The 21,637-nt window shown below is 54.1% G+C and overlaps 1 protein-coding gene across 1 annotated transcript; it reads right to left on the bottom strand.

Moving 5' to 3' along the window:
- Nucleotides 1-1,492: 1,492 nt before the first annotated feature.
- Nucleotides 1,493-20,609, bottom strand: CRYBG2 (crystallin beta-gamma domain containing 2). Its single transcript, XM_047084484.1, has 19 exons — nt 18,042-20,609; nt 17,560-17,607; nt 17,362-17,474; nt 17,067-17,196; nt 14,824-14,963; nt 13,625-13,751; nt 13,346-13,381; nt 12,859-12,995; nt 12,576-12,702; nt 12,153-12,292; nt 11,929-12,055; nt 11,662-11,694; nt 11,459-11,571; nt 7,469-7,598; nt 5,994-6,133; nt 5,518-5,641; nt 3,242-3,400; nt 1,761-1,920; nt 1,493-1,657 (listed from the first exon to the last, which is right to left on the bottom strand). The coding sequence occupies exons 1-19, from the start codon at nt 20,607-20,609 to the stop codon at nt 1,569-1,571; spliced, it is 4,641 nt and encodes a 1,546-aa protein (XP_046940440.1). The 3' UTR covers nt 1,493-1,568.
- Between the last annotated feature and the right edge of the window lie 1,028 nt (nt 20,610-21,637).

Below are 21,637 nucleotides of genomic sequence, written 5' to 3'. Positions count from 1 at the left end.
AGCCCCTGGGAGGGGTTGGTGCCAGAGATGACCAGGTTGTGGGAATTGACAGGTAGTGCCTTGGAGGCATGACCAACACCAGGAGGTACTGATGTGCAGGGGGCAAGTACCACCCAGCTGGACGTCAATAAAGTTGTCCTGTACTTGGAGTGGGGTCCCGTGTGTGGTCACTGGACGTCACTGGGCCCCAAGAGCCAGGTTGGCGATAGCACCAAGGACCTTCCCATGCAGGGGAAGGAGGAGAGGTAGCACCAGAGGGCGCTGACCCCAGCGTTCCTGCCTCGAAGTCCCAGTGCCTTGGCCTCTCCCCTTAGGATCCCTGCGCAGGGACATGGCCCAGAGCCTGCCACCCTCACCAACCTCTTTAATTGCACCTGCTTCACCCATCCCTGGGTGTTTGGGCACGATGGTCCCAGAGGAAGCCCCAACCCCATCCCCGGACGTCCCCAGCTGCAAGGGCTCAGCCCCACAGTCACCCTCCTGTCCTCACCGGATACTGGATGTTGGTCCAGCAGGGGTGCTGAGAAGGATGAAGAGGAGGCCGCCCACTTCCTCCCCGCCGACCCCAGGCTGGGAAGGCAGGAAGGACGCACAACTGCTCTAACCACTTCTACCCTCCTGGGTCTGCGGTGGTGGTACTGGGAGCTATGAGGAGGGAAGGGAGACCCAGAGAAGCCCCCAAGGGCCTTGACCGTCTCTGCCTCTTCCTAGAAGACCTTGGCCAAGGGACCGGGAAGTGCTGGCTCAATTGGGTGATGGAGGGGGCTGTTCTTCTAGGTCCTGCCATCTCTGGGCTGGGTTAAGAACTCAGACCCCCTGTCCTAGCTTCTTTGAGAGGCCAGACCTCTAGGCCTGGAGACTGGAGCGGGGGGAAATTAAGAGGAGTGCTGGTGGGCAAGGCGAATGTTGTGTCTCCCACTCACTTCCCTTGCCTGGCCCACTGTGACCCCATCACACTGTCTGCCTCCCTAGAACACTCTCCCTGTACCACCCCCTAGCCTGGCTGACTCCTTCCCATTCTCCACACCTCAGGAAGGAGCATCCCTTCCTCCGAGCGGCCTGCCCTGTGCCCCTAAGTGGTTCAGGTTCCTCCCCGGTGCATCCTTCTACTTCCGTTCTTATCACTCAGTGTATCACCCTACCTGTCAAAATCTGCCACTGGACTGTGAGTTCTCTGAGGGCAGGTACCAAGGGGCTTGGCTCGTGTTTGTGCCCCACAGCTCAGCGCCAGACTGGACTCAGAGCAGGCTCTTGGAACCCATCAATTGAGGGGGGACAGACAGCTTTAAAGACCACACTCACGGTCAGTCTGGGCCCAGGGCTCCCTCTGGTGGCAGAGGGAGGCCTTACACCTGAGCCCTAGAACCTGAGCTGGGAGAAAAGTAGGGCGAGTACAGGGCAAAGAAGGCAGGTGAACAATTCGGCACCCCAGCCCCAAATATCGAGGTGCACAAAGATGAGGATACCTGGGAGCATATTAGAAAATAGCTTATGTTACAACAACGACAAAAAACCTATAAAAACATTTCATCCCAGGGAAAGCCTCCAGGGCTGGGAGGTGGGGGTGGTCAGAGCACATGGACTGTCCAGATCTGGGACGCCCGGTCCTTGGCCACCTCCCACAGCACTGCGTGGTCCCGGTCATAGCCCCGGCCGCCTGTGGGAAGGGGTAAGAGATGGGGAAGATGGTCAGAGATTGCTGAGGACTCCACTGCCCGCAGCCGCCTCAGGTGCCTTCTCCCGCACACGAGCCCCCTTACCCTTCACATCCAGGATCCGGCCTTCGAACATCTCGCTGCAGATGTGGCCCGATTCGCTGATGCTCCACGTCTGGCGGGGCAGGCGGCTCTCAGCCCACAGTACCACCTTGGAGCCCGTGCTGGGGGGCCCAATCACCTGCAGGCTCATGGTAGGGGCCACCTGAGGCCCCAGCAGGTGATCAGGCACTGTTCCTTCCCACAGGGTCTCCTCCAGCCCGACACCCTTGACACACCCAGCTTTGAATCCTGGCTCTCGTGGACTGTCACCCTGGGCCAATCTCTTAATTCTTCTGAGTTTTGTTTTCCTTGGGGATGGGAATCCCTGAGTGCTGGCTGTTGTGAGGGTTCGGTGTGAAAGACCATCAAAGGTCTGGAAAAAAAGTAGCTCATCCAGGAAGACTTTCATGGCTGACTCCCAACGCACAGGATTTAACATCGGACAAGCTCTCACACACTAATTGACTGTGTGACTTTCAGCTTGTTACTTAACTTCTCTGTGCTCTAGTTTCCTCACCTATGAAATGGAGAGTAAGTAAAAGACGAAACCCCTTCGATGGCCTACAAAGGTGCGCACCGCCATAACCTTCCCTCCCGAGAGCCTTTCCACTTGTTGCTGCCTCTGCCTGGAACACTCTTCCTTCGCACATCTACACAGATGGCTCCCTCAAACGCCACCCTCTGGGGGAGAGTCGGCCTTGTCACAGCTACCGGTACTCCCTAGTCTCCTCTAGTTACTTTTTTCTCCTGCGCTTCGCATCACCTAAGGCACAGAGATATTTGACTCATTTAAATTGTCTCTGTCTCTCCCCTCCTACGATGTAGGCTTCGGGAGGGCAGGAGTCATTTCCGTCTTCTCACTGCTGTATTCCCGGCCCCTAGAACAGGGCCTAGCACATAGTAGGTGCTCGGGAGATGTTTGTGGAGTGAATCTATCATCATTATTATTATTGTTTAATGTTTATTTATTCTTGAGAGAGAGAGAGAGAGAGAGAGAGAGCACCAGTGGGGGAGGGGCAGAGAGAGAGGGAGACACAGAATCTGAAGCAGGCTCCAGGCTCTGAGCTGTCGGCACAGAGCCCGATGCGGGGCTCGAACTCACGAGCCGTGAGATCGTGACCTGAGCCGAAGTCGGAGGCTTAACCGACTGAGCCACCCAGGCGCCCCATGAATCTGTCATTACTAATAGGACCCAAGTTCTCCCCAGGATCTCAGAGCTGGCAGGTCCCTTAGAAGGGTCTGGTTCAACGCTCTCGTTTTACAGATGGGGAACCGAGGCCCAGAGAAGAGCCCGAACTGCCCAGGGAAGCGGCGCCTGCATCCTCTACCTGCCCAGGGTCCTGGCATCTGTGTCCTGGCATCTCTCTATCTCTCTGGCCCAAGGGCAGGTCCTGCTTCTGACGGGCAGGCTGGCATTTCCCCTGGAAATGGGCCTTTGAGTGCCTGAGGCTCTGGGGTCCCTGTCCCCGCCCCTCAACTCGTACCTGGTTCTTGAGCAGCCCGTCCTCGTAGTACCAGATGAAGCTGCCTCCCTCTTGGGGCTGAGAGACCACCACACGGCCCGCCTTCATGTCCTCCACATGGTCCGGCATGGCCAGGAATCCCCTCAGTGCAGTATTCCAGAGGCGGAAATAAGCCCGGCGCTGCTGAGCAGGGGAGGTTGAGTGAGGGACCCCTGGGCAGGGATGCTCCCACCTGGGCCCCCGACACCCTCAACTCTGGACCCGCCAGGATCCCAAGCTCCCAAGCCCTCCTCCATGCCCTGAAACCTTCCTGGGCCCTGCTTCTAAGCCACCCTTTCTTTCACACCCACGCACCGGGGGGCACATCCGTGGTGCACACCCACGGCCACACGGCTCCGCGTCCACAAACACCCACAACCATGTGCAGAGGGACGCACTGGCAGCAACACCCAAGGTCCACACGGTTGCACAGAAGTTTGTGGCAGATACAAACACACGGATACACACAGCCGTGCAAACACGCTTCCTAAGTGATGTGCAGGCCCCTCCCCCGGCCTACCCCACACCCCATGTTTGCTAAAAGGATGGATGTATGCAGGAATACAGACACACACACTCACACACACACACACACACACACACACGTCTATGCTGAAGAAGTACCATGGTGGGGAGGGCATCCAGCTGTCACACATCAGACCAGGCTCTGCCACAAATCGGCCGGCGGCCTTGAATAGTGGTGATGGTAATAACAGAAGAATCATACCTAACGTGTGTGGAATGCCTACCCACTCAAGTACCATCCTGTGGGCTTTATAAACACTGTCTGTCTTTAGTCCTCCAGAAAATTCCATCATATATGTCATCCTCATTTTATTTTATTTTAAAAAATTTAATGTTTTATTTATTCTTGAGAGAGAGAGAGAGACACAGAGCATGAGCGAGGGAGGGGCAGAGAGAGAGGGAGACACAGAATCCGAAGCAGGCTCCAGGCTCTGAGCTGTCAGCACAGAGCCCGACACGGGGCTTGAACTCACAAGTGGTGAGATCATGACCTGAGCCGAAATCAGACGCTTAACTGACTAAGCCACCCAGGCACCCCCTCATTTTATTTTATTCAACAGATTTTATTTTTTTAGTTTTTTGGTAAGTAATCTCTACACCCAACATGGGGCTCAAACTCACGACCCTGAGATCAAGAGTCATGTGCTCTACCAACTGAGCCAGCCAGGCACCCCTATGTTATCCCTCTTTTAAAGATGAAGAAATTGAGGGGCGCCTGGGTGGCTCAGTTGGTTAAGCATCCGACTTCGGCTCAGGTCATGATCTCACAGTTCGTGAGTTTAATCCTCGTGTCGGGCTCTGTGCTGACAGCTCAGAGCCTGGAGCCTGCTTCAGATTCTGTGTCTCCCTCTCTCCCTGCCCCTCCCCTGCTTGCACTCTGTCTCTCTCTTTCTCAAAAATAAATAAACATTAAGAAATTCTTTTTTAACATTTAAAGATGAGGACATTGAGGTCCATGGAGGTACAGTACTTGCCCAAGATTACAGAGCGAATCCTTGTTCCCTTCTGTGGACCTTTATTTTCCCAACTGTAAATGTGAGGGCCGGAGATAACCTCCAAGGTTTCTTCTAGAAATGATGCCCTAAGAGTGTGAATACAAGGGCCACACAAATACCTTCATACTGTCTCAACAGTGTCACAAAAACAGGCACGTGTGGTCATATACACACCTCACACCCAACCGTGTCACCTGCGAAGCACAGACACGTGGATACAAATGATATCACGGCCACAGAAATATCCTCAGACAGGCATGTGTGTGCGCCCGCACACACACACACACACACACACACACACACACACACACCACGGCCATGCCTCCACCTCAATGCACATGCACATAAATGAGAAACAGGTCCAGACACGTGCTCACAGACAGAGAAACTCAGGAGTGGATAGTGTCTCCCAGAGTGAGGCCTGCCTATTATTTCTGGTTGGTAGGTGAGATGATTTTTCACCCTAAGTGGATGAACTTATTGCTAAAAATTCAACGGTACTGTGTTTATTATCATGTCAATTAAAGAAAAATCATACATACACATCAAACCCATGATTTTATGGTTATCAGCCCTTAGGATAAGGACAAAGTGTAAAAAACAAGTGAGCTGGTTTAGAGAAAAGTGTTAAGTAGATAATGGTTCAAGAGGAATGACGACGTGGCAAAACTGTGACAAAAATACACAAAGGCTGAGTTTGGGAAATATGGGAAACACACAACCCGACACGCTACCCACCTGCTTGATGGGGTAGAGGGAACCCACCCTCTGCGTCCCGCTGTAAGTCAGCCAGTTGGTGATCTCACAGCTGCCCACCAGCCACTGACGTCCCCGGAAGTCACTGTGCTCACACAGCACCCAGCTGGGTCCAGCAGGTGCCAGAGATGCAGAGAGGAAGACAGACAGACACACAGACAGAGGAGGAGGCACAGATGAGAGAACATTCTCCGTCTCCTTTTCTCTCATGCTGAGACTTCTCTGCCTGGTGTTAGGGTCCCAAGGGAGGAGAGGGAGGCTGGGAAGTGGCGGTTTGCAGAGCAGAGGAGGGTCCTGGAGAACCTGGGCTGGGGTCCAAGACCCTCCTTAGCCTGAACCTTTCCCTCCCTCCTGGATGGGGGTGGGGAGTGGAGGGGAGGTGGGAAGGGGCAAGAGGCCAGAGACCCAGCCCTCGCTCCCTAGCAGCCCCCGCCCTTATGCCCCCCCAACACACTCACACGCCCCCCCTGATCCGCACGGACAGCACGTGGTTGTTGAAGCCCTCGGCTTGCAGGCTGCGGACCTCCCTGTCCAGCTCGATCTCCTTCCCTTCAAAACACTCCAGTCCATACAGAAAAATGGAGGGCTCTGAAAAGTGCTGGGGCCAGGGGTATGGAGAAGGGGTGAGGCTGAGAGAGCCCCGGCGCCAGACTCAGCCCCCATTTCCAGATACTCCGATTCCCAGATCAGTATTTCAGGCCCTCTTCCCTCCTGAGGTCTGCCTCACAGGGTCCTGGGCTCCTGGACACCCCCAGCTGGGTGTCCCCCAGATTCTCAGATGCAGCATGTACCAGACTGGGCCCCCTACTGTCCCCTCAAACCTCCCCCTAGTGCCAGTCCATGGTACTTCTAAGAACAGTAATAATAATAATATGGGTAATTATAGCAGTTCTCGCGTATTCGGGGCTTACCACACACCAGATTCTGTGCTAAGTGTTTTACCTGACCTCGTTATAACTTCTCAACAACCTTATAAGGTAGGTGCTCTGATTATCCCTGCTTAACAGAGGGGAAACTGAGTCTGGAGGAGATTAAACCACTTGCTCAAATCCCTCGAGCTGGGCTTCAGAATCCAGTCTGTCTGCGTTCAGAGCCCAGCACATAGTTGTAAAGCTTGGACTCAGCAGCTGGGCTGCCTCTGGGAGAACCTGGCTCTGCTTGTTACCAGCTGTGTGACCTGGGGCAAGTCGCATGACCTCTCTGTGCCTCAGTTTCACATGTGGAAAAGGGAGCGGATGGTAGTAACAAACCTCTTCGGGCTTTGGTGAGGACTAAACATCTTAGTGCATGGAAGCCTTTGAAACACTGCCCAGTGCCTGGTAGGGGCTCAGTGGTCAGCTGTCTGCTGTGCTCTAACAGCGGGCCCACCCGGTCCTATAGACTCTGACTCCTTAACATGGCCTGTGTCACTTCCCTCCGTCTCCTCCCTGGTGCAGGACATCATCGTTTATTCTGGCTTACTGTAGCAGCAACCCCACTGCCTTGTCCCACCCTTCTGTCCTCCACCGCACAGCAGAGACGGCTCTCTGTTCCACTCCTTCCTGCACAGAAGCCCCACCTCAGCAGTCTGGCTGCCGTCCCCTGCCCACCCCAGAGGCACTAGTCCCTACTGTCCCCATACCACCTCTACATCTGGACACACCACTCTGCATTGTAATCTTTATGTCAGTGTGGTCATGGGTTCCTTGACATCAGGGCTGTGTCTGGTTTGTGTCAGTGTCCCCAAGACCTGTCACAGTGGGTGCTCAATAAATCTCTAGTAAGTGGAACTGACTTTGAAGCCATGGGGTCAGGGGAAGCTGGGGTCGTTCTGAGGAAGACTGGATTCAAGCCCCAGCAGCCGAGCTGACAGTGAGGACAGACTCGGCGCCCACACTCCCCCAGCAGCATCCCCTGCCTCAGCGGTTGCCCGGAACTGGACAAGGGTACTCACCAGGGGTACCTTCTGGAGAGAGCCCAGGACTCCGGAGGCTAGGCAGCCCATGGCCGTGAGAGTGGGAAACTCGCCCTCGGAGAGAATGTGCTGGTCACCTTCAAAGTTCTTCTCATCAAACAGGATCCAGCTAGGGAAGGGGAAGAGTAGGAGGGCATAAGTAGGTATTTGAGCCTGCCCTGTCCTGTGCTTGGCCCGCCCAGACCCTCTGAGATGCAGCAGAGTGGATGCAGACTTGACTGTGACCACCACCCCCCCACCCTCGTCTATGGGAGGTCAAGGATGAACAGGCCCTGAGCAGCAGAGACTGAGGTCAAGACTTAAGAACTGACTGGATGAAACCCTACTGCCCCTATGGAGGGAAATTTGGCAACATCGAGCAGAACTCTATTCACAATTACTCGCAATCCCATTTCATGGAATCTCAAAACCTCCTTCAAAAACATGAAATGGCACACGCACAAGGCTTTTCATACAGCACTGTCTGCAAGGACAAAGAGTGGAAGCAGCCTGAGTGTCCATCAGTGGGGGATAGTTGAATCAACTAAGAGTGTCGAGTATAATAATACAGCAGTAAAAAGGAATGAGGAAGAGCTCTTAAGGGGATGTAAAGTGATCTCCAAACTGTTAGGGAAAAAAGGTGCAGAACAGCGTTTATAGTATGCTTCTCTTAAAAAAAAAAAAATTGAGATAAAATTCGCATACCATAAAATTCACTCTGTACGATTCAGTGGTCCTCAGTATACTCACCAGATTGTACTATGCTTCTTTTTGTGTCAGAAAATGAGGGAGAAGGGCAACAAATATATTTGGTTTCTATAGTTAGATGCAAATTTATGTAAGAGAGTATATTTGCTTATATTTTCATTAGAAAAAAACAATAGATGAATTAACTAAACACTAAAAATAAAAATTAAAAGATTACCTATGGGGAAGGGGGGGGAAAGATCGCAGGGATAGAGATAGATCTTATTGACTGACTTGGCTTTGGAACTGTTCTGGACTGAATGTCTCTCCAAAATTCACATGTTGAAGCCCTAACCTCAAAAACGATGGCCTTTGGAAGGTTCACATGAGGTCAGGAGGGTGGCACCCCATGATGGGAACAGTGTCCCTATAAGAGGAGGAAGTGCTGTCTCCACTAGGTGAGGACACAGGAAGAAGGCTGCTATCTACCAGCCAGGAAGCAAGCCCTCACAGGAGAGCCAAATGAACCTGCACCTTGACTTTGAACTTCCCAGCCTCCAGAACTGTGATAAAACAAATTCCTGTTGTTCAAACACACCCCCCACCCCCAGTCTATGATATTTTGTTAGCAGCCCAAGCTAAGACAGGGATATTGTAAATGCTTTATGTAATGCAAAAACAATTAGGGGTGCCTGGGTGGCTCAGTCGGTTGAACTTCTGACTCTTGGTTTCAGCTCAGGTGATGATCCCAGGGTCATGGGATCGAGCCCCATGTCGGCTCCACACTGAGCATGGAGCCTGCTTAAAATACTCTCTCTCTCTCTCTCTCTCTCTCTCTCCCTGTGCTCCTTTCCCCCACTTGTGCATGCTCTCTCTCTAAAAAAATAAATAAATAAAAATGAAACGTATTCTTTTTTTTTTTTTTTAATTTTTTTTTTTTTTCTTTTCCAACGTTTTATTTATTCTTGGGACAGAGAGAGACAGCATGAACGGGGGAGGGGCAGAGAGAGAGGGAGCCACAGAATCGGAAACAGGCTCCAGGCTCCGAGCCATCAGCCCAGAGCCTGACGCGGGGCTCGAACTCCCGGACCGCGAGATCGTGACCTGGCTGAAGTCGGACGCCTAACCGACTGCGCCACCCAGGCGCCCCTGAAACGTATTCTTAAAAATTTAAATAAATTAAATAAAACAAATGAACCTAACTGTATATCAGGTTGGTGGCATAACCATACACACAAAAGTATTATTTCAAATGTCTTAAAAATGATATTTTGAACTGTTCATACCAAAAGGGATTTTAGTGAATGTCCCGAGGACAAAAAGAACCACGGAGAAGCCTCAAACAGCATTCACTGCTTTATGCTGTTAGTAGTAATTTAGTATTATAGTTTTGAAACACCCAGCTTCCATCTAAATACCATTGGAATCAGAGTCCCTTGGTACATAACTGACTCCAAGTTTAGGGGAAAAATGTACAAAGTGATCCTAGAGCATCTTATTGTACCAGAAAAACAAGGAAATCACAAAAAACTATTGGAGTCATCTCAGAAGCAGGCAATTTGAAGGGGCTCCCATTTGCCAAAGATAGAATGATTAGAGCACATAAATGCACTAAGACATTTCAATTGCATATAAATCCATGCATTCGTAACAACACTTAAAAAACAATACTTCATTACTCAGCTCTCGAGGTTGCTAGGGCACCAGTTCAGAAATTATCCTGAAAATTGATCAAGAGAATTGATCCTTGGAAAAGGAGCAAACTGCCTTTTTTGCATAAACTATTTCAGGTAAGCAAATAGTTGAAAAGGAAAGTTCTTTTTTATGGAAGTATTCCAGATAACATCTATAGAAGGAATACCCCAAATCTTAAAAGCATCATTTTGTAACCTCTAAAGAAATAGTGAGTCTAGGCAAATATCATCAGTGGATGCTAAAACCATTAGTGAGAGATAAATTGCAGATCTTATAATGTAGGCATCTTGATATCATTAAAGGTGGGACAGCCAGACCTGTGCATGAGGTAATGTAGTAAGAAGGACAGGGTACCACTTACACAGATTTCTTGCCCAGAAAACACCCTGAATCTCATCAAGCCTTCAGATCTACCAGTTTACAGGAAATATGGGGCACAAAGGAAAAAAAAGACACCACAAGGAAGCAATGAGTCAAATACAGAAGATGGGAAACTTACAGGGCAAATTTCTGGGTTTCTTTAATTTTTTTTTAACGTTTTATTTATTTTTAAGACAGAGAGAGACAGAGCATGAATGCGGGAGGGGCAGAGAGAGAGGGGGACACAGAATCGGAAGCAGGCTCCAGGCTCTGAGCCATCAGCCCAGAGCCCGACGCGGGGCTCAAACTCACGGACCGCGAGATCGTGACCTGAGCTGAAGTCGGCCACCTAACTGACTGAGCCACCCAGGCGCCCCTACTGGGTTTCTTTAAACAAACAAATGGTATAAAACAGAGGGAAGGAAGGGGAACTACTCTAAATTAAAGACCAATTGACCAAAAGCAATGTGTGGACCTTGTTTGGATTCTGAGAAAAACAAACCAATTTCACAAAGGCATTTTTTGAGACAATGGGAGAAATTTGAACATAGACTGGGTACTAGGTAATATTAACAAGTTATTTATTTTAGCAGATGTGATAAACTGTGGCTATGCGGGTTGGGGGGGTTCTTTCTTATTAGAGATATATATTGAAGTATTTACCTGTGAAACTTTATGTTTGGTTGGAGATTTTTTTTTTTTTTGGTCTGTTTATTTGTTTTGACAGAGAGAGAGAGAGAGAGAGAGAGAGAGAGAGAGAGAGAGAGCGCACAAGCAAGGAAAGGGCAGAGAGAGGGAGAGGATCCCAAGCAGGCTCGGAGCTGACAGCCCAGTGCCCAGAGCCTGATGAGGGGCTCGAACACACAAACTGTGAGATCATGACCTGAACTGAAACCAAGAGTTGGATGGTTAACCAACTGAGCCACCCAGGCGCCCCAAGGGTTGGGGATTTTAAATCCTCCACTAAAAAGAAAAGAAAAGAAAAGAAAAGAGAAAAGAAAAGGCAGAGAGATACATGAAACAAGATTGGGGTTCTTTGTATTATACCATCAAGTTTTAGGTTTTCCATTAAAACTTTATTTTACTTTGTTTGTGTTAAGATTGAATGCTTCGGGACAAAATAGCTTATCTCAAGGAAGCCCAAGGAAAGAAATCATTTGAAAGACCTTCCTGCAGCCCAGATCTCCAAGCTGAGTTAAGCACTTCTGGGCAGGTGCGCCCCACTTCCCACCTCCCCCACGTCCTCACCTGCCGCCGTGGACACGGCAGGACTGGGGCTGGAAGGAGGCAGGCAGAGAGGTCTGGTCATCTTCAAAGGAGATGTGGTCGCCCAGGAAGTTGGGGCCGGAGAAAAACTGAATCTGGAGGTAGAGACAGAAAGAGATGAGAATGGAGGGCGATGCAGTGGGAGAGAATGGGGAAAAGGAGACAGACCCCCACAGGCTCCTTACCTTTGAGACAAAGTGCAGATTGTGCTCCCCGACCTGCAGGGAGGGCCCAAAGTTTCGAGACTCAAGGAGAGTGCCAGACTCTAGCCTCAGTTTCCCTACCCTTTCCATGGCACTCCCGCTTCTCAGGCAGGCATTAGCTCCGCCCCTTCCCAGAGGCCCCGCCCCACGCGCGCCGAGCCGGCTTCTTCCAGTCCCGCCCCCACCGTGGGGGCACCTCCCAGGCACTAAGCCCCTCCCCCATGGCCCCGCCCCACCGCCGGCACGCACCTGCAGGACTGGCTGCAGCGAGGCGAGGGCGCTGTTGCCCGCTCCCCAGTCATCGCAGTTGCGGTACACGCCCTTCTCCAGGACGTACTGCTCCCCGGAGAAGCCCACCTTCTCATAGGCCACCCACCTGCAGGAAGGACGGGGCGCGGGTCAGCAGGGCGAAGCCGGCTTCTCCGCTGGAGCCGCTCCAGACCCGCCTAGCTCCCGGAGCCAGGGTCACTCACACGCCGCTGAGCACGTGGATGGCCTGCGTGTGGGGGCCGTGTCGCGCCAGCTCCACGTCCGGCAATGCCTCGCTCACCTCCACGCCGTGCCCTTCGAAGTCCATGGCCTCAAACAGCACCACGGCCGGGTTCCCGAAGTCCTGGGCCCCAGGGATAGTCAGGTTTCTCCTGCCCACCCACGGAAACCCCAAGGAGTGCCCAGGCCCCGCGGACGCAGCCCACCAGGGGACTTTGGAATGAGGCGATCAGTGAGTGTGGCCCTGGGAAAGGCAGCAGGCCGGAGAGAAGCTAGACCTCAGGGAACACTTCCAGCTGCTCTGGAGAACAGGGAAAGAGAGTACAAACTCTTCGCTCAACAGATTGTACTGGGGGGAGTCCGCCTGTACCCACAGGCAGAGGGATGGCCCAGTTGCTCCTGCTTACCGTCCGGATGACCCTCAGGGAGGTCAGCACCTCGTCATAGCCTCCCCAGTGTGACCAATCAGGATATTCCCCTTCCTCCAGCAGATACTGGTGGCCCCGGAAGCCTGCTTTCTGGTAGCCCACCCAGCTGGGGAAAGGCAGAGGCAGACAGACAGGGTCAGGGAAGGACCTCGGGTGGGTAAGACAGCTGCCCCCACCCCTAGGCAGCCCTGGGCATTCCCCATCTCTGAGGGTAGAGGCCAGAAGGGAGGATGAAGTAGAAGGAAAGGTTCTGAGTCCTCACCAGCCCCCAAGAACTCGCAGGGACCCCACGGAGGCCAGGTGGGGGCTCTGGCTGTCCTCTGGCTGCTGAAGGTTGTAGATGTCTCTGCTTACTTCCCAGCTCTGGCCCTGAAAGCCTGTGGCCTCATAAACCACAACCTGGCGGAAAGGGTGGTGGGAGGGTTGTGGGGAGGCATCTGGACCCAAATACACTCAGCCAGCCCAGATGGCTCTGCCCAGCATCAGCCCAGAGCTAAGTCCTCCTACTCTCTCACTGAGCTCCATTCCCTTAGGTAACTCCTGCCTCTTCTCTGACCTCTGACCTGGTCCTTACACATCAGAAGCCACTTCCCAGTGAGCTCATAGGATTCCACCCTTCCAGACCCAGCTTCTCAGCTTCTGTTTCCCAGCACTCTCCTCTCCTGTCTTCCACTTCAGCCTATGAGAGCCATACAAATACACACAACCCACCCAAAGGCCCTCCTTGACCCTGCAGCCCAGACTCTTACCTTGGGCTCCCCTGGCTTCTCCACATTTGGGCAGCCCTGCAGAGGAGACAGAGCTGAGACACCAGCCCAGAGATAGAGGAAGACAGATGGGGCTGGTGACTCAGGAATTACTTGATCCTGAGACCCCCCCTAAAAATCGCCAACCCTGTGACTTCCCTCTCCGCCATCCCTTGGGTTAATTCCCCCTGTCCTCAGCCCCCGTTCCCAGAAGCAGCTCCCAGGCCCTGCTTCTTCCCCCAGGCTCCAGGACAAGGTAACTTGGGACCACCTGCCCCTTACCAATCTCATGGGCTTTAAGGAGCCCACACTGGGGTCTGATGTACCCCAGGCCTCCGAGGTGGGGTATTCTCCAGGCTCCAGGATGTAGGGAGTGCCTTCAAAGAAGGATTTAGGGTACAGCAGCCACCTGGTGGGGGGGAGGCAGAGAGGCGGCTGTATCCCAGATACCCAGGGACACAGACTGGTGGATGGGGGGAAGGCTTAGAGGGAAGAAGTTTTAGGAGAAGAGGCCCCCCAGCAAGGGGATGCTGGGGGATATTTCAGGCCCCCATAATCTTTTTTTTTTTAATTTTTTTAAATGTTTATTTATTTTTGAAAGAGAGAGACAGAGACAGAGTACGGTGGAGGGGAGGGGCAGAGACAGACAGAAACACAGAATCTGAAGCAGGCTCTAGGCTCCAAGCTGTCAGCACAGAGCCCGAAGCAGGGCTCAAACTCATGGACCAAGAGATCATGGCCTGAGCCAAAGTCAGACGCTTAACCAACTGAGCCACCCAGGCCCCCCAGGCCCCCATAATCTCTTGCAGTAACCACTCCATCAGTCCCCCTTCCTCTGGCCTGGCACTCTCTAATTTCATGCAGCAGCTGGAGAGTTCTCTCCTGCACACATACCCACTTAGGGACCCCAAGTAGTTCCCCGTTAGCCCACAATACAGCCCAGATGCACAGAGGCCCTTTGATCTGTCTCCCTGCCTTCTTCCTGGGCCTCACATCTCCCCACTTGCTGCCTTCTTGGGCCAGCCTGAACTTTCGAGGCTTAGATCTCTCACCTCTGGGCTTTGGCGGGTGTTGTTCCCTCTGCTAGATATACTCTTCCCCATTCAATTAACAAATATTTAGGGGCATCAACCCTGTGCCGGCCTCTGCTTCAGGCATCAGGGATACAGCAGTGAACAAAATATACAAAAGCCCTTCGTGCCCTGCTCTCACTGCGCTGAGATTCTTCTGGGGCCAATTCACCCCAGCCGAGGTGCTTCCTCCTCCACGAAGGCTTCTCTGACTTCAGGTGCTCTTCTCTGGTTTGGTGCTTTTCTATGCTCCCCCATCCCAGAACTCTGCCACTGTCTTCTTACTCGACTGTTGCCTCCAGTAGACTAAGCACTTCTTGACGGCAAGAGCTGTGTCCTATCACCTCTATGTCCCCAGCACCCAGCACAATGAATGCCAAATGAAGGGATTCCAGAATAGCCCAGACTCACAGTCCTACAGAGACAGTGGCAGATGCCACCCTCAGGGGCCTCTCCAGGCCCTGGGGGTCCTCCAAGGCATCCGTCAGCTTCACTTGCTCCCCCTTGAGGCTCTCTTCAGAGTACAAGATGATCTCTGGGATAATGTAGTCCTGCAGAAGGAGAGAGGTGGAAAAGGAAGAGTAAAACAGAACCCCTCAGAGACTACCTCCCCACCAGTATCTGCTTCCCCAAGTCTGTCCAGCCCAGGCCCCAGGGCACTTCTGGGAAACCTCTGTGGCCATCGCCGCAGAAGCCAGGAGGGTGACTGGGGTGTTCTCAGCAAGGTCGGCTACACAAGCCTGAGACCAAAGCCCTTTCTTTGGCGCTGGGCCTTTGGTACCGGTTACCAAAGTTCCAGCAAGAGCCTGCCAATTGCCATGCCCTGGATAGCCTGATTTCCAGCCCGGTTGAGAGACGAACTGGATGGACAGCCACTTCCTGAGGCCTAACTTTGACTCTTCTTCTGTATACAATTCCCGCCCTTGTCCAGACTGGCTTCTACCCACATCTTATCCTAGGCAGCAGCGGATCCTATCTGCATTCTGGGTGTTTCTTCCCCACTAGGATCGTTTTCATTCCCTCACTCCTCATCAAACGCTTAGGAAGCATCTACTGAGGGCAGGGGACGATGCTAAGGGCGTGCCCTACCCCATCCCACTTGGCCCTCCCAACGGGAGTTATGACTCCATTCACAGGCTAGGAAAGTGAGGCTCAGTGAAGTTGAGCGGCCTGCCCGAGGGCACAAAGCCTGTGCGTAGCAGGGCAAAGAACAGAGCAATGTAGTTTTTGTTCTCTGTTGCAACCAGCACCTCCCACGTGCCTGGAACACACTAGGCACCCAATCAATGCTGAACGAATGACATGAAACTAGGTCCACCTGACTTCAAAGCCCTTGTTTTTTTTCTCCCGTACCTCGTTACCTCCTACATGAAGATGAATTTATTGTGAGAAGCTCACAATAAATTGTCCACAAACACTTAGGTGTTTCTGGAGAGGCTTTCAAAACTATTCCCCCTTCGCATAGCTGGGCCACTGCCCTAGTTAAGACTCGTCAGTTCTCGTCCTCTCTTACCAGGAGGATTGCAACAGCTCTGTCTTAGGGTTATTTGTACTTTCATTAAAAAAAAAAAATCTGATCGGCCTTGCTTTCAGAGCTATTGCTTTCTCTTCTGTGTCTCCCTGGTGGTCAAGATGGTGTTACCCAGCTTAATTTTGGTAGTTTGTAAATTTGGGTTATGAAAACGGTATTTTTTCCCCAACTTTACGGATATGAAACTAGAATATTGACTATGCCTTTTCATTTTTTTAAAAATTTTTTAACGTTTATTTATTTTTTTAATTTTTTTTTCAACGTTTTTTATTTATTTTGGGGACAGAGAGAGACAGAGCATGAACGGGGGAGGGTCAGAGAGAGGGAGACACAGAATCTGAAACAGGCTCCAGGCTCTGAACTGTCAGCACAGAGCCCGACGCGGGGCTTGAACTCACTGACCGCGAGATCATGACCTGAGCCGAAGTCGGCCGCTTAACCGACTGAGCCACCCAGGCACCCCTTGACTATGCCTTTTCAAACCACACACCTCTCCCTCAAAATTCAGAGGGGCCCCTCACCTGGAAATCACAGCCCTGCCTCATGTTCCCGGCTCAGGGATTTCTCCTCCCGGCAGCCAGAGAGATGTTTATAAATCCCTAATCTGCTTATATGGCTTTCCTGCTTCAAACCCAACCCTCATACGCTCATGTGCATGAGTCCTGCAGGGCAGAGGGCAGAGGGCAGGTCTCCTCCTCCAACCCACTGCCTGGCACGGTGCCTGGCACACAGCAAACTACTAAGCAGCATCGGTGAGCAAATGAATGAACAGACGTCTGTGGCACCCTAAGTCTGCATGTGGGCCTGAAATCCTGGGCCCTGGGTGGTGGGCCAGCACCCACAGACCCTTCCCCCCATTTCTGTTGCTCTAACCGAACCTTCTCCAACGCCAGCTCAGACTCCCCCAGGCTGCTTTCCGAAGCTGGGGCTTGGCCTCTGCCTGCCCCTCCCCAAGCCAGGCTGCGCACCCCAAAACCTCTTTCTTCCCCAGGTGGCTTGGAGGTCAAGAAGCTAGAGGCGACTACCTATAGACAACTCCAGGCACCTGCGGCTGTCCCCTTCCTCAGGAGCTGGGGCCTGGGGAAGGCAGGGCAACATCTGACCCCCGCTCCCAGCCACTCACCCGGACAACCCGTCTCAGGGAGCCAATGCCTTGCTTGCTCCATGCTGGCGACAGGGCTCCTAGTTCCAAATCTCCTTCCGGCAGGACCAGCTTCCGGCCCCGGAACTCTGGTTCTTCGTATAGCACCCAACTGTGGGCACAGAGACCCAGGGTCAGTGATGGGGAGAGGACGTACCCACAAGGCAGGGTGGCTGAAAGGGGTTTCTGCCCGGTTGGCCTGGGCACATCTCACTGCCCCGGCATCCCCCAGGTCCACAAGCAGCCCCCCAGCCCCGCCCTGGCAGTCTGCACTCACCAGCCTCGAACCACCCTCACGGAGGCCACGCTGGCCCAGCCGGAGGTGTCGGCAACGTCTTGCCAGACCTCCCTGCTGCTGCCTTGGCAGCCAGGCTCTGAGAAGAGGATCATCTGGAGAAGACACAGAGGAAATCCTCAGGCCCTGTCCCTAGGTCCTTGCTTCCAGCTGCCCCCCCACCCCACGTGCCCACCCTACCTTTCCAGGCCTGGTGTTCCGCTTGCCCTGGGTCTTCAATGCTGGGCTCTGGCATGGAGGTGATAAAAAGTCTTACGGAGTTGCCTCCTTACTGCCTCCCCACAACCTGCCATTCCGAGGATCCCACATATTCCCTGTTGGCCTCCACTCCCAAGGAGCTGGCCTGCAGAGGATGTCACCAACCTCCAGGGACCTTGTCACCCCATCCCAGGGGTGGGTGCCTCTTGCTCCCCTTCCCCAGCTTCCAAGAGATCAGGGCCACTAAGCCCTTTGGACTTCACAGTGCAAACTTTCTGCTGTGTGAATAGGGCAACTGAGGCCCAGAAAGATGTGGCTTGTGTAAGGTCACACCGGACTAGACATCAGACCCAATCCTCTGGCTTCTCGAGACTCTGTTCCCAGCACCATGGTCCTCATACCATCCAGACCCTGCCCCAGGCGAGGCCAGGCACCCTCCCTTGCTCACCCAAGGCCTCACTCACCCACTCCTCCAGGGGCCGGACACATGCAGGTTTCTCTGGCAGTGGCCTTTCACTGCAGAGCAGAGGCAGCTGTCCTGGCACCTTCCTGAGCCCTGGTGCCACGTGGGGTGGCAGAGCAGACAGTTTTGTGCCCAGTGGTTCCAAGGCGGGGGCCTCCTGGGTGCCAGGCACCCGACCGCCAAAGAGAAGGCTGCCTCCAAGACGGGAAATGGGCCTGCTCCCCACCTGCCACTCGGGCCCCAGCTCTGGGTGGGGGCCCTTGGCATCTGCTACGTGCTTCTTCATCATCTCCAGAGGAGAACTAGAGGCCTGGGGGGACCTGGCAGGGCGAGAGGCCCAGGAGGAGCTGGGCCTGGAGCTCTCCTGCCTACGCTGGAGCTTCTCATCATCGCTTAAGTAAGGATTCTCTGGTTCTTCCTCCTCTTCTTCCTCCTCCTCCTCTTTCTCTTCTCGTGTGGGCACCTCTTGGGGGCCGGGTCCCAGCACGCATGGTCCAGGCTGGTCCTCCTCGATGGCGGGCAACGTGGCGTACATGGCCAGGTAGGAGGAGCGGGGGGCTCGTGGCAGCCGGTGAGTACGGAGGATCTCCGGGGGCTCCATGCTCCGCAGAGTATCCAGAAAAATCTCCAGGTCAGCAGCCAGGGCCACCTCCTCCTCCTTGGCTGTCTCTGGGAGCATCTTGCCCTCAATGGAGTCAGAGACAAGCTGCGACTCTAGACTGGCCTCTGCCCCCATCAGTACTGGGGCAGGAAGGCCTCCCGGGCTGGGGGACAATTTGCCCACGGAGGAGGGGGCAGGGAGAACAGCAGTGTCCTGGACAATCACTTTCTGGGTGGAAAGCGGAGCAGCAGAAGCACCAGGACCCTGGATAGCCTCCTTTTGGGTTGGAGATGAGATGGGGCTCACTGCAGAGCCGCCAACAACCTCACCCTGCTGGGGGGATAGGAGAGTGGAAGCAGTCAGGCGTCGAACAGCCTCATCCTTGATGAGAGGAGCAAGGCCGCCTTCTATACTCTGGACAGCCTCTTTTTGGGAGCTAGGGCTGCCTTCTGGGGCCTGGACAACCTTGGCTGGCTTGGGGGATGAGGTGACGGGAGCACTGCGACCCTGCACAACCTCTTTCTGGGCGGGGGGTGGGTCAGCCAGAACACCAGGGCCCTGTGCTCTCTCTTTCTGGGTAAAGGAGAAAATAGTGACATCTTCAGAGTCCTGAACAAACGTATTCCTTGGGGGGGACGAAGCAGAAAGCCCTCCTGAGCTGGGGACAGCCTTCCTCCTTGTAGAAGATGGAGCAAGAGGCTGTCCAGGGACTGTAACAACAACCTCGGTCTTCACCGCGGGCGGGATGGTGACAGCAGAGGGATCTGTGAGTCCTTCCCTCTTTACAGAGGGCAGCACCTGGGGTCCCCTGGGCTTGCCACTGAGCTGGGTCCTGGGGTGAGTAGGCACCACAGGCTGCTCTGGAGGATGGACTGGGCCCAGGGAGGGGGGATGGGCCTGGTGTCTGGGAGAGGAAGGTAATGGTGCATGGTCCTGAGAAGTCTGGAGAGGGAGCTGGGTGGAGCGGGGGGCTCCCTGCACCCTTGGGACCTCAGAGGCTCTGGCCTCTGGGGCTCTGCTCTGGTCTTGGTCTGGGTGAGCTGCAGGGACGTCCAGGTTCTGAAGTGGGTGTACATCCTCTGGGACGCGTGCAGGGGCCAGAGCAGATCTGTCCTTTGGCTCTGCCATCCCCGTGTCAGGCAGCTGCCCCAAGGCTGCCCCCACCGTGCTGCCCAGACCCGGGCTCCTTGGCACAACAGCCGTGGGCCTGGGAAGCCGGCTGGCAGGTAGGCTACGCTCGCCAGGCACAAGGCTACTGATCAGCTCCCGGGCTTGACTGCGGCTAGGTGAGCCCTCAGCTTGGGGGCTCACCACCACTGCCCGTGCGACGCGAGCAACATTGCGGCCCCGTGGCAGGGCCTCGCCCGAGAGCACTGGCCCCACAGTCACAGAGCTGTTCACCCGTCGCTCCACATGCCCTCCCACCACCACGGTGGTCTGCACAGTGCGTGTCACTCGCCGTTCCTCGAGGCTCCGGGGGCTCCCGCTGATGAGACTTACACCCGGGTGGGGGCTTGGCTCGCGGGGCCCAGGCAGGGGCACCAAAATCTCAGTCCTGGCCACGGCTCCCCGGCTTGCTGGCTCAGTCCTGGGCTCCTGGGGACTGCCATCGCCCTGGCCTACGGCCTCCTTCAGCCTTCCCACTGGCCTTTTCTCCTTGGGGGCTAGTATGTACTTCTTGGAAAAGATGGGCCCATGGCTCTGGAAGCTCCTGGAGTCAGCCTCATCCCGGGGTCCCTGGCAATTTATCGTTGTTTCTTCCCGTGCTGCAAAACCATTGACTTCCTCTCGGCCGTGGCTGTACTCAAGCGTCTCCTCCGAGGGGGCTTCTATCCGGGCCCCCGACACCAGGGACACCTTGTGAAAACGGTGTCTCATCTCTTCCTGGGCAGGGGGCCGCCGCCACATCAGCGTGGCACTCACCACTGGAGCCTCAGCCTGAGCTGGGGGCCCACCTGCCTCCTCCATGTTGGGCCCCAGCAACCTGTCCTGAGGCGTCCTTGGCTCACTGTAGTCCAGCTGCCTGCAGATGGTGCCAGGAAGAAGAGAGACAGAGTCAGGGGGTGGTGAGAGTGATTCTCGGCAGGACAGAGGCACCACCCCTGCCAAGCCCGAGCTCAGTAACCCCAGGCAAGTCATTTGACTTTTTGGGTCTTTGTTTCTTCATCTGTAAAATGGGCGTGATACTCCCAGCTCTCCCACTATCTCCCCACTTTCAGATGGTCCCCAATGCCAGGGGTTCTTCAAGGGGTGAACTTGAGGCCTGAGCCTAAAGGAGAGAGAAGGGAGACAGCAAAAAAGCATATGGGGCAGACTCACTGGTCTATGGAAGGGGCTGCGACTCTGCCCAAGGAGCCAAAAACTAGCAAACCAGGCAACTGTTCTGACCCTGTTCCTGACCATTATAAGGGAAGGGAAGGAAAGGTGGGCTGTGACCTCAGGCAAAGCTGAGCTTCCCCTGACCCTATTGCTTACTAGCTGTATGATCTAGAAGCCGGCCGCTTCTCCCCTTCGAGCTTCAGGGTCCCCAGCCACAAAACTGGAACGGTAAGGACATGTTTCATAGTTATTGTCCGGCTCCAGTAAGAGAAAAAGAATGAAAAGTCGCTTAAAAATGAAACCACTGGGGCACCTGGGTGGCTCAGTCAGCTAAGCGTCTGACTTCAGCTCAGGTCACGATCTCGTGGCTCGTACGTTCGAGCCCTGCATCGGGCTCTGCACTGACAGCGCGGAGCCTGCTTCGGATCCTCTGTCTTCCTCTCTCTCTGCCCCTCCCCAGCTCTCTCTTTCTCTCTCAAAAATAAGTAAACATTAAAAAAATAAAAAGGAAACCACTGGCGCATAGATTTCCCACAGTCGCCTCGGAGAACCGTGACCAAATGTTAGCAGGCGTGCACACGCGTGTACCGGCAAGAGCATGTTGGTGATAGCTGTCCGAGCCTAAGTGCACATCTGAGTGCATCTGTGGGCCTGAACGAAGCCCAGCAGGACACAGC

This window comes from Lynx rufus, unplaced genomic scaffold (genome assembly GCF_022079265.1).
Source record: "Lynx rufus isolate CCGP_SWC_20201006 ecotype Redwood Valley unplaced genomic scaffold, mLynRuf1.p SCAF_2, whole genome shotgun sequence".
Classification (NCBI taxonomy): domain Eukaryota; kingdom Metazoa; phylum Chordata; class Mammalia; order Carnivora; family Felidae; genus Lynx; species Lynx rufus.
The sequence above is the reverse complement of the archived record's forward strand: the minus strand, read 5'-3'. Positions and strand labels throughout refer to the sequence as shown.

Excerpts from the sequence above, each read along its gene's own strand:
- CRYBG2 (XM_047084484.1), bottom strand. The coding sequence starts at position 20,609 with ATGGAGGAGGCAGGTGGGCCCCCAGCTCAGGCTGAGGCTCCAGTGGTG. Across the intron at positions 17,197-17,361 it reads GTGAGGGTGGTTCGAGGCTG|TTGGGTGCTATACGAAGAAC; the intron begins GTGAGTGCAGAC and ends CTGTGCCCACAG. Across the intron at positions 6,134-7,468 it reads CTCTCCAGAAGGTACCCCTG|CACTTTTCAGAGCCCTCCAT; the intron begins GTGAGTACCCTT and ends CCCTGGCCCCAG.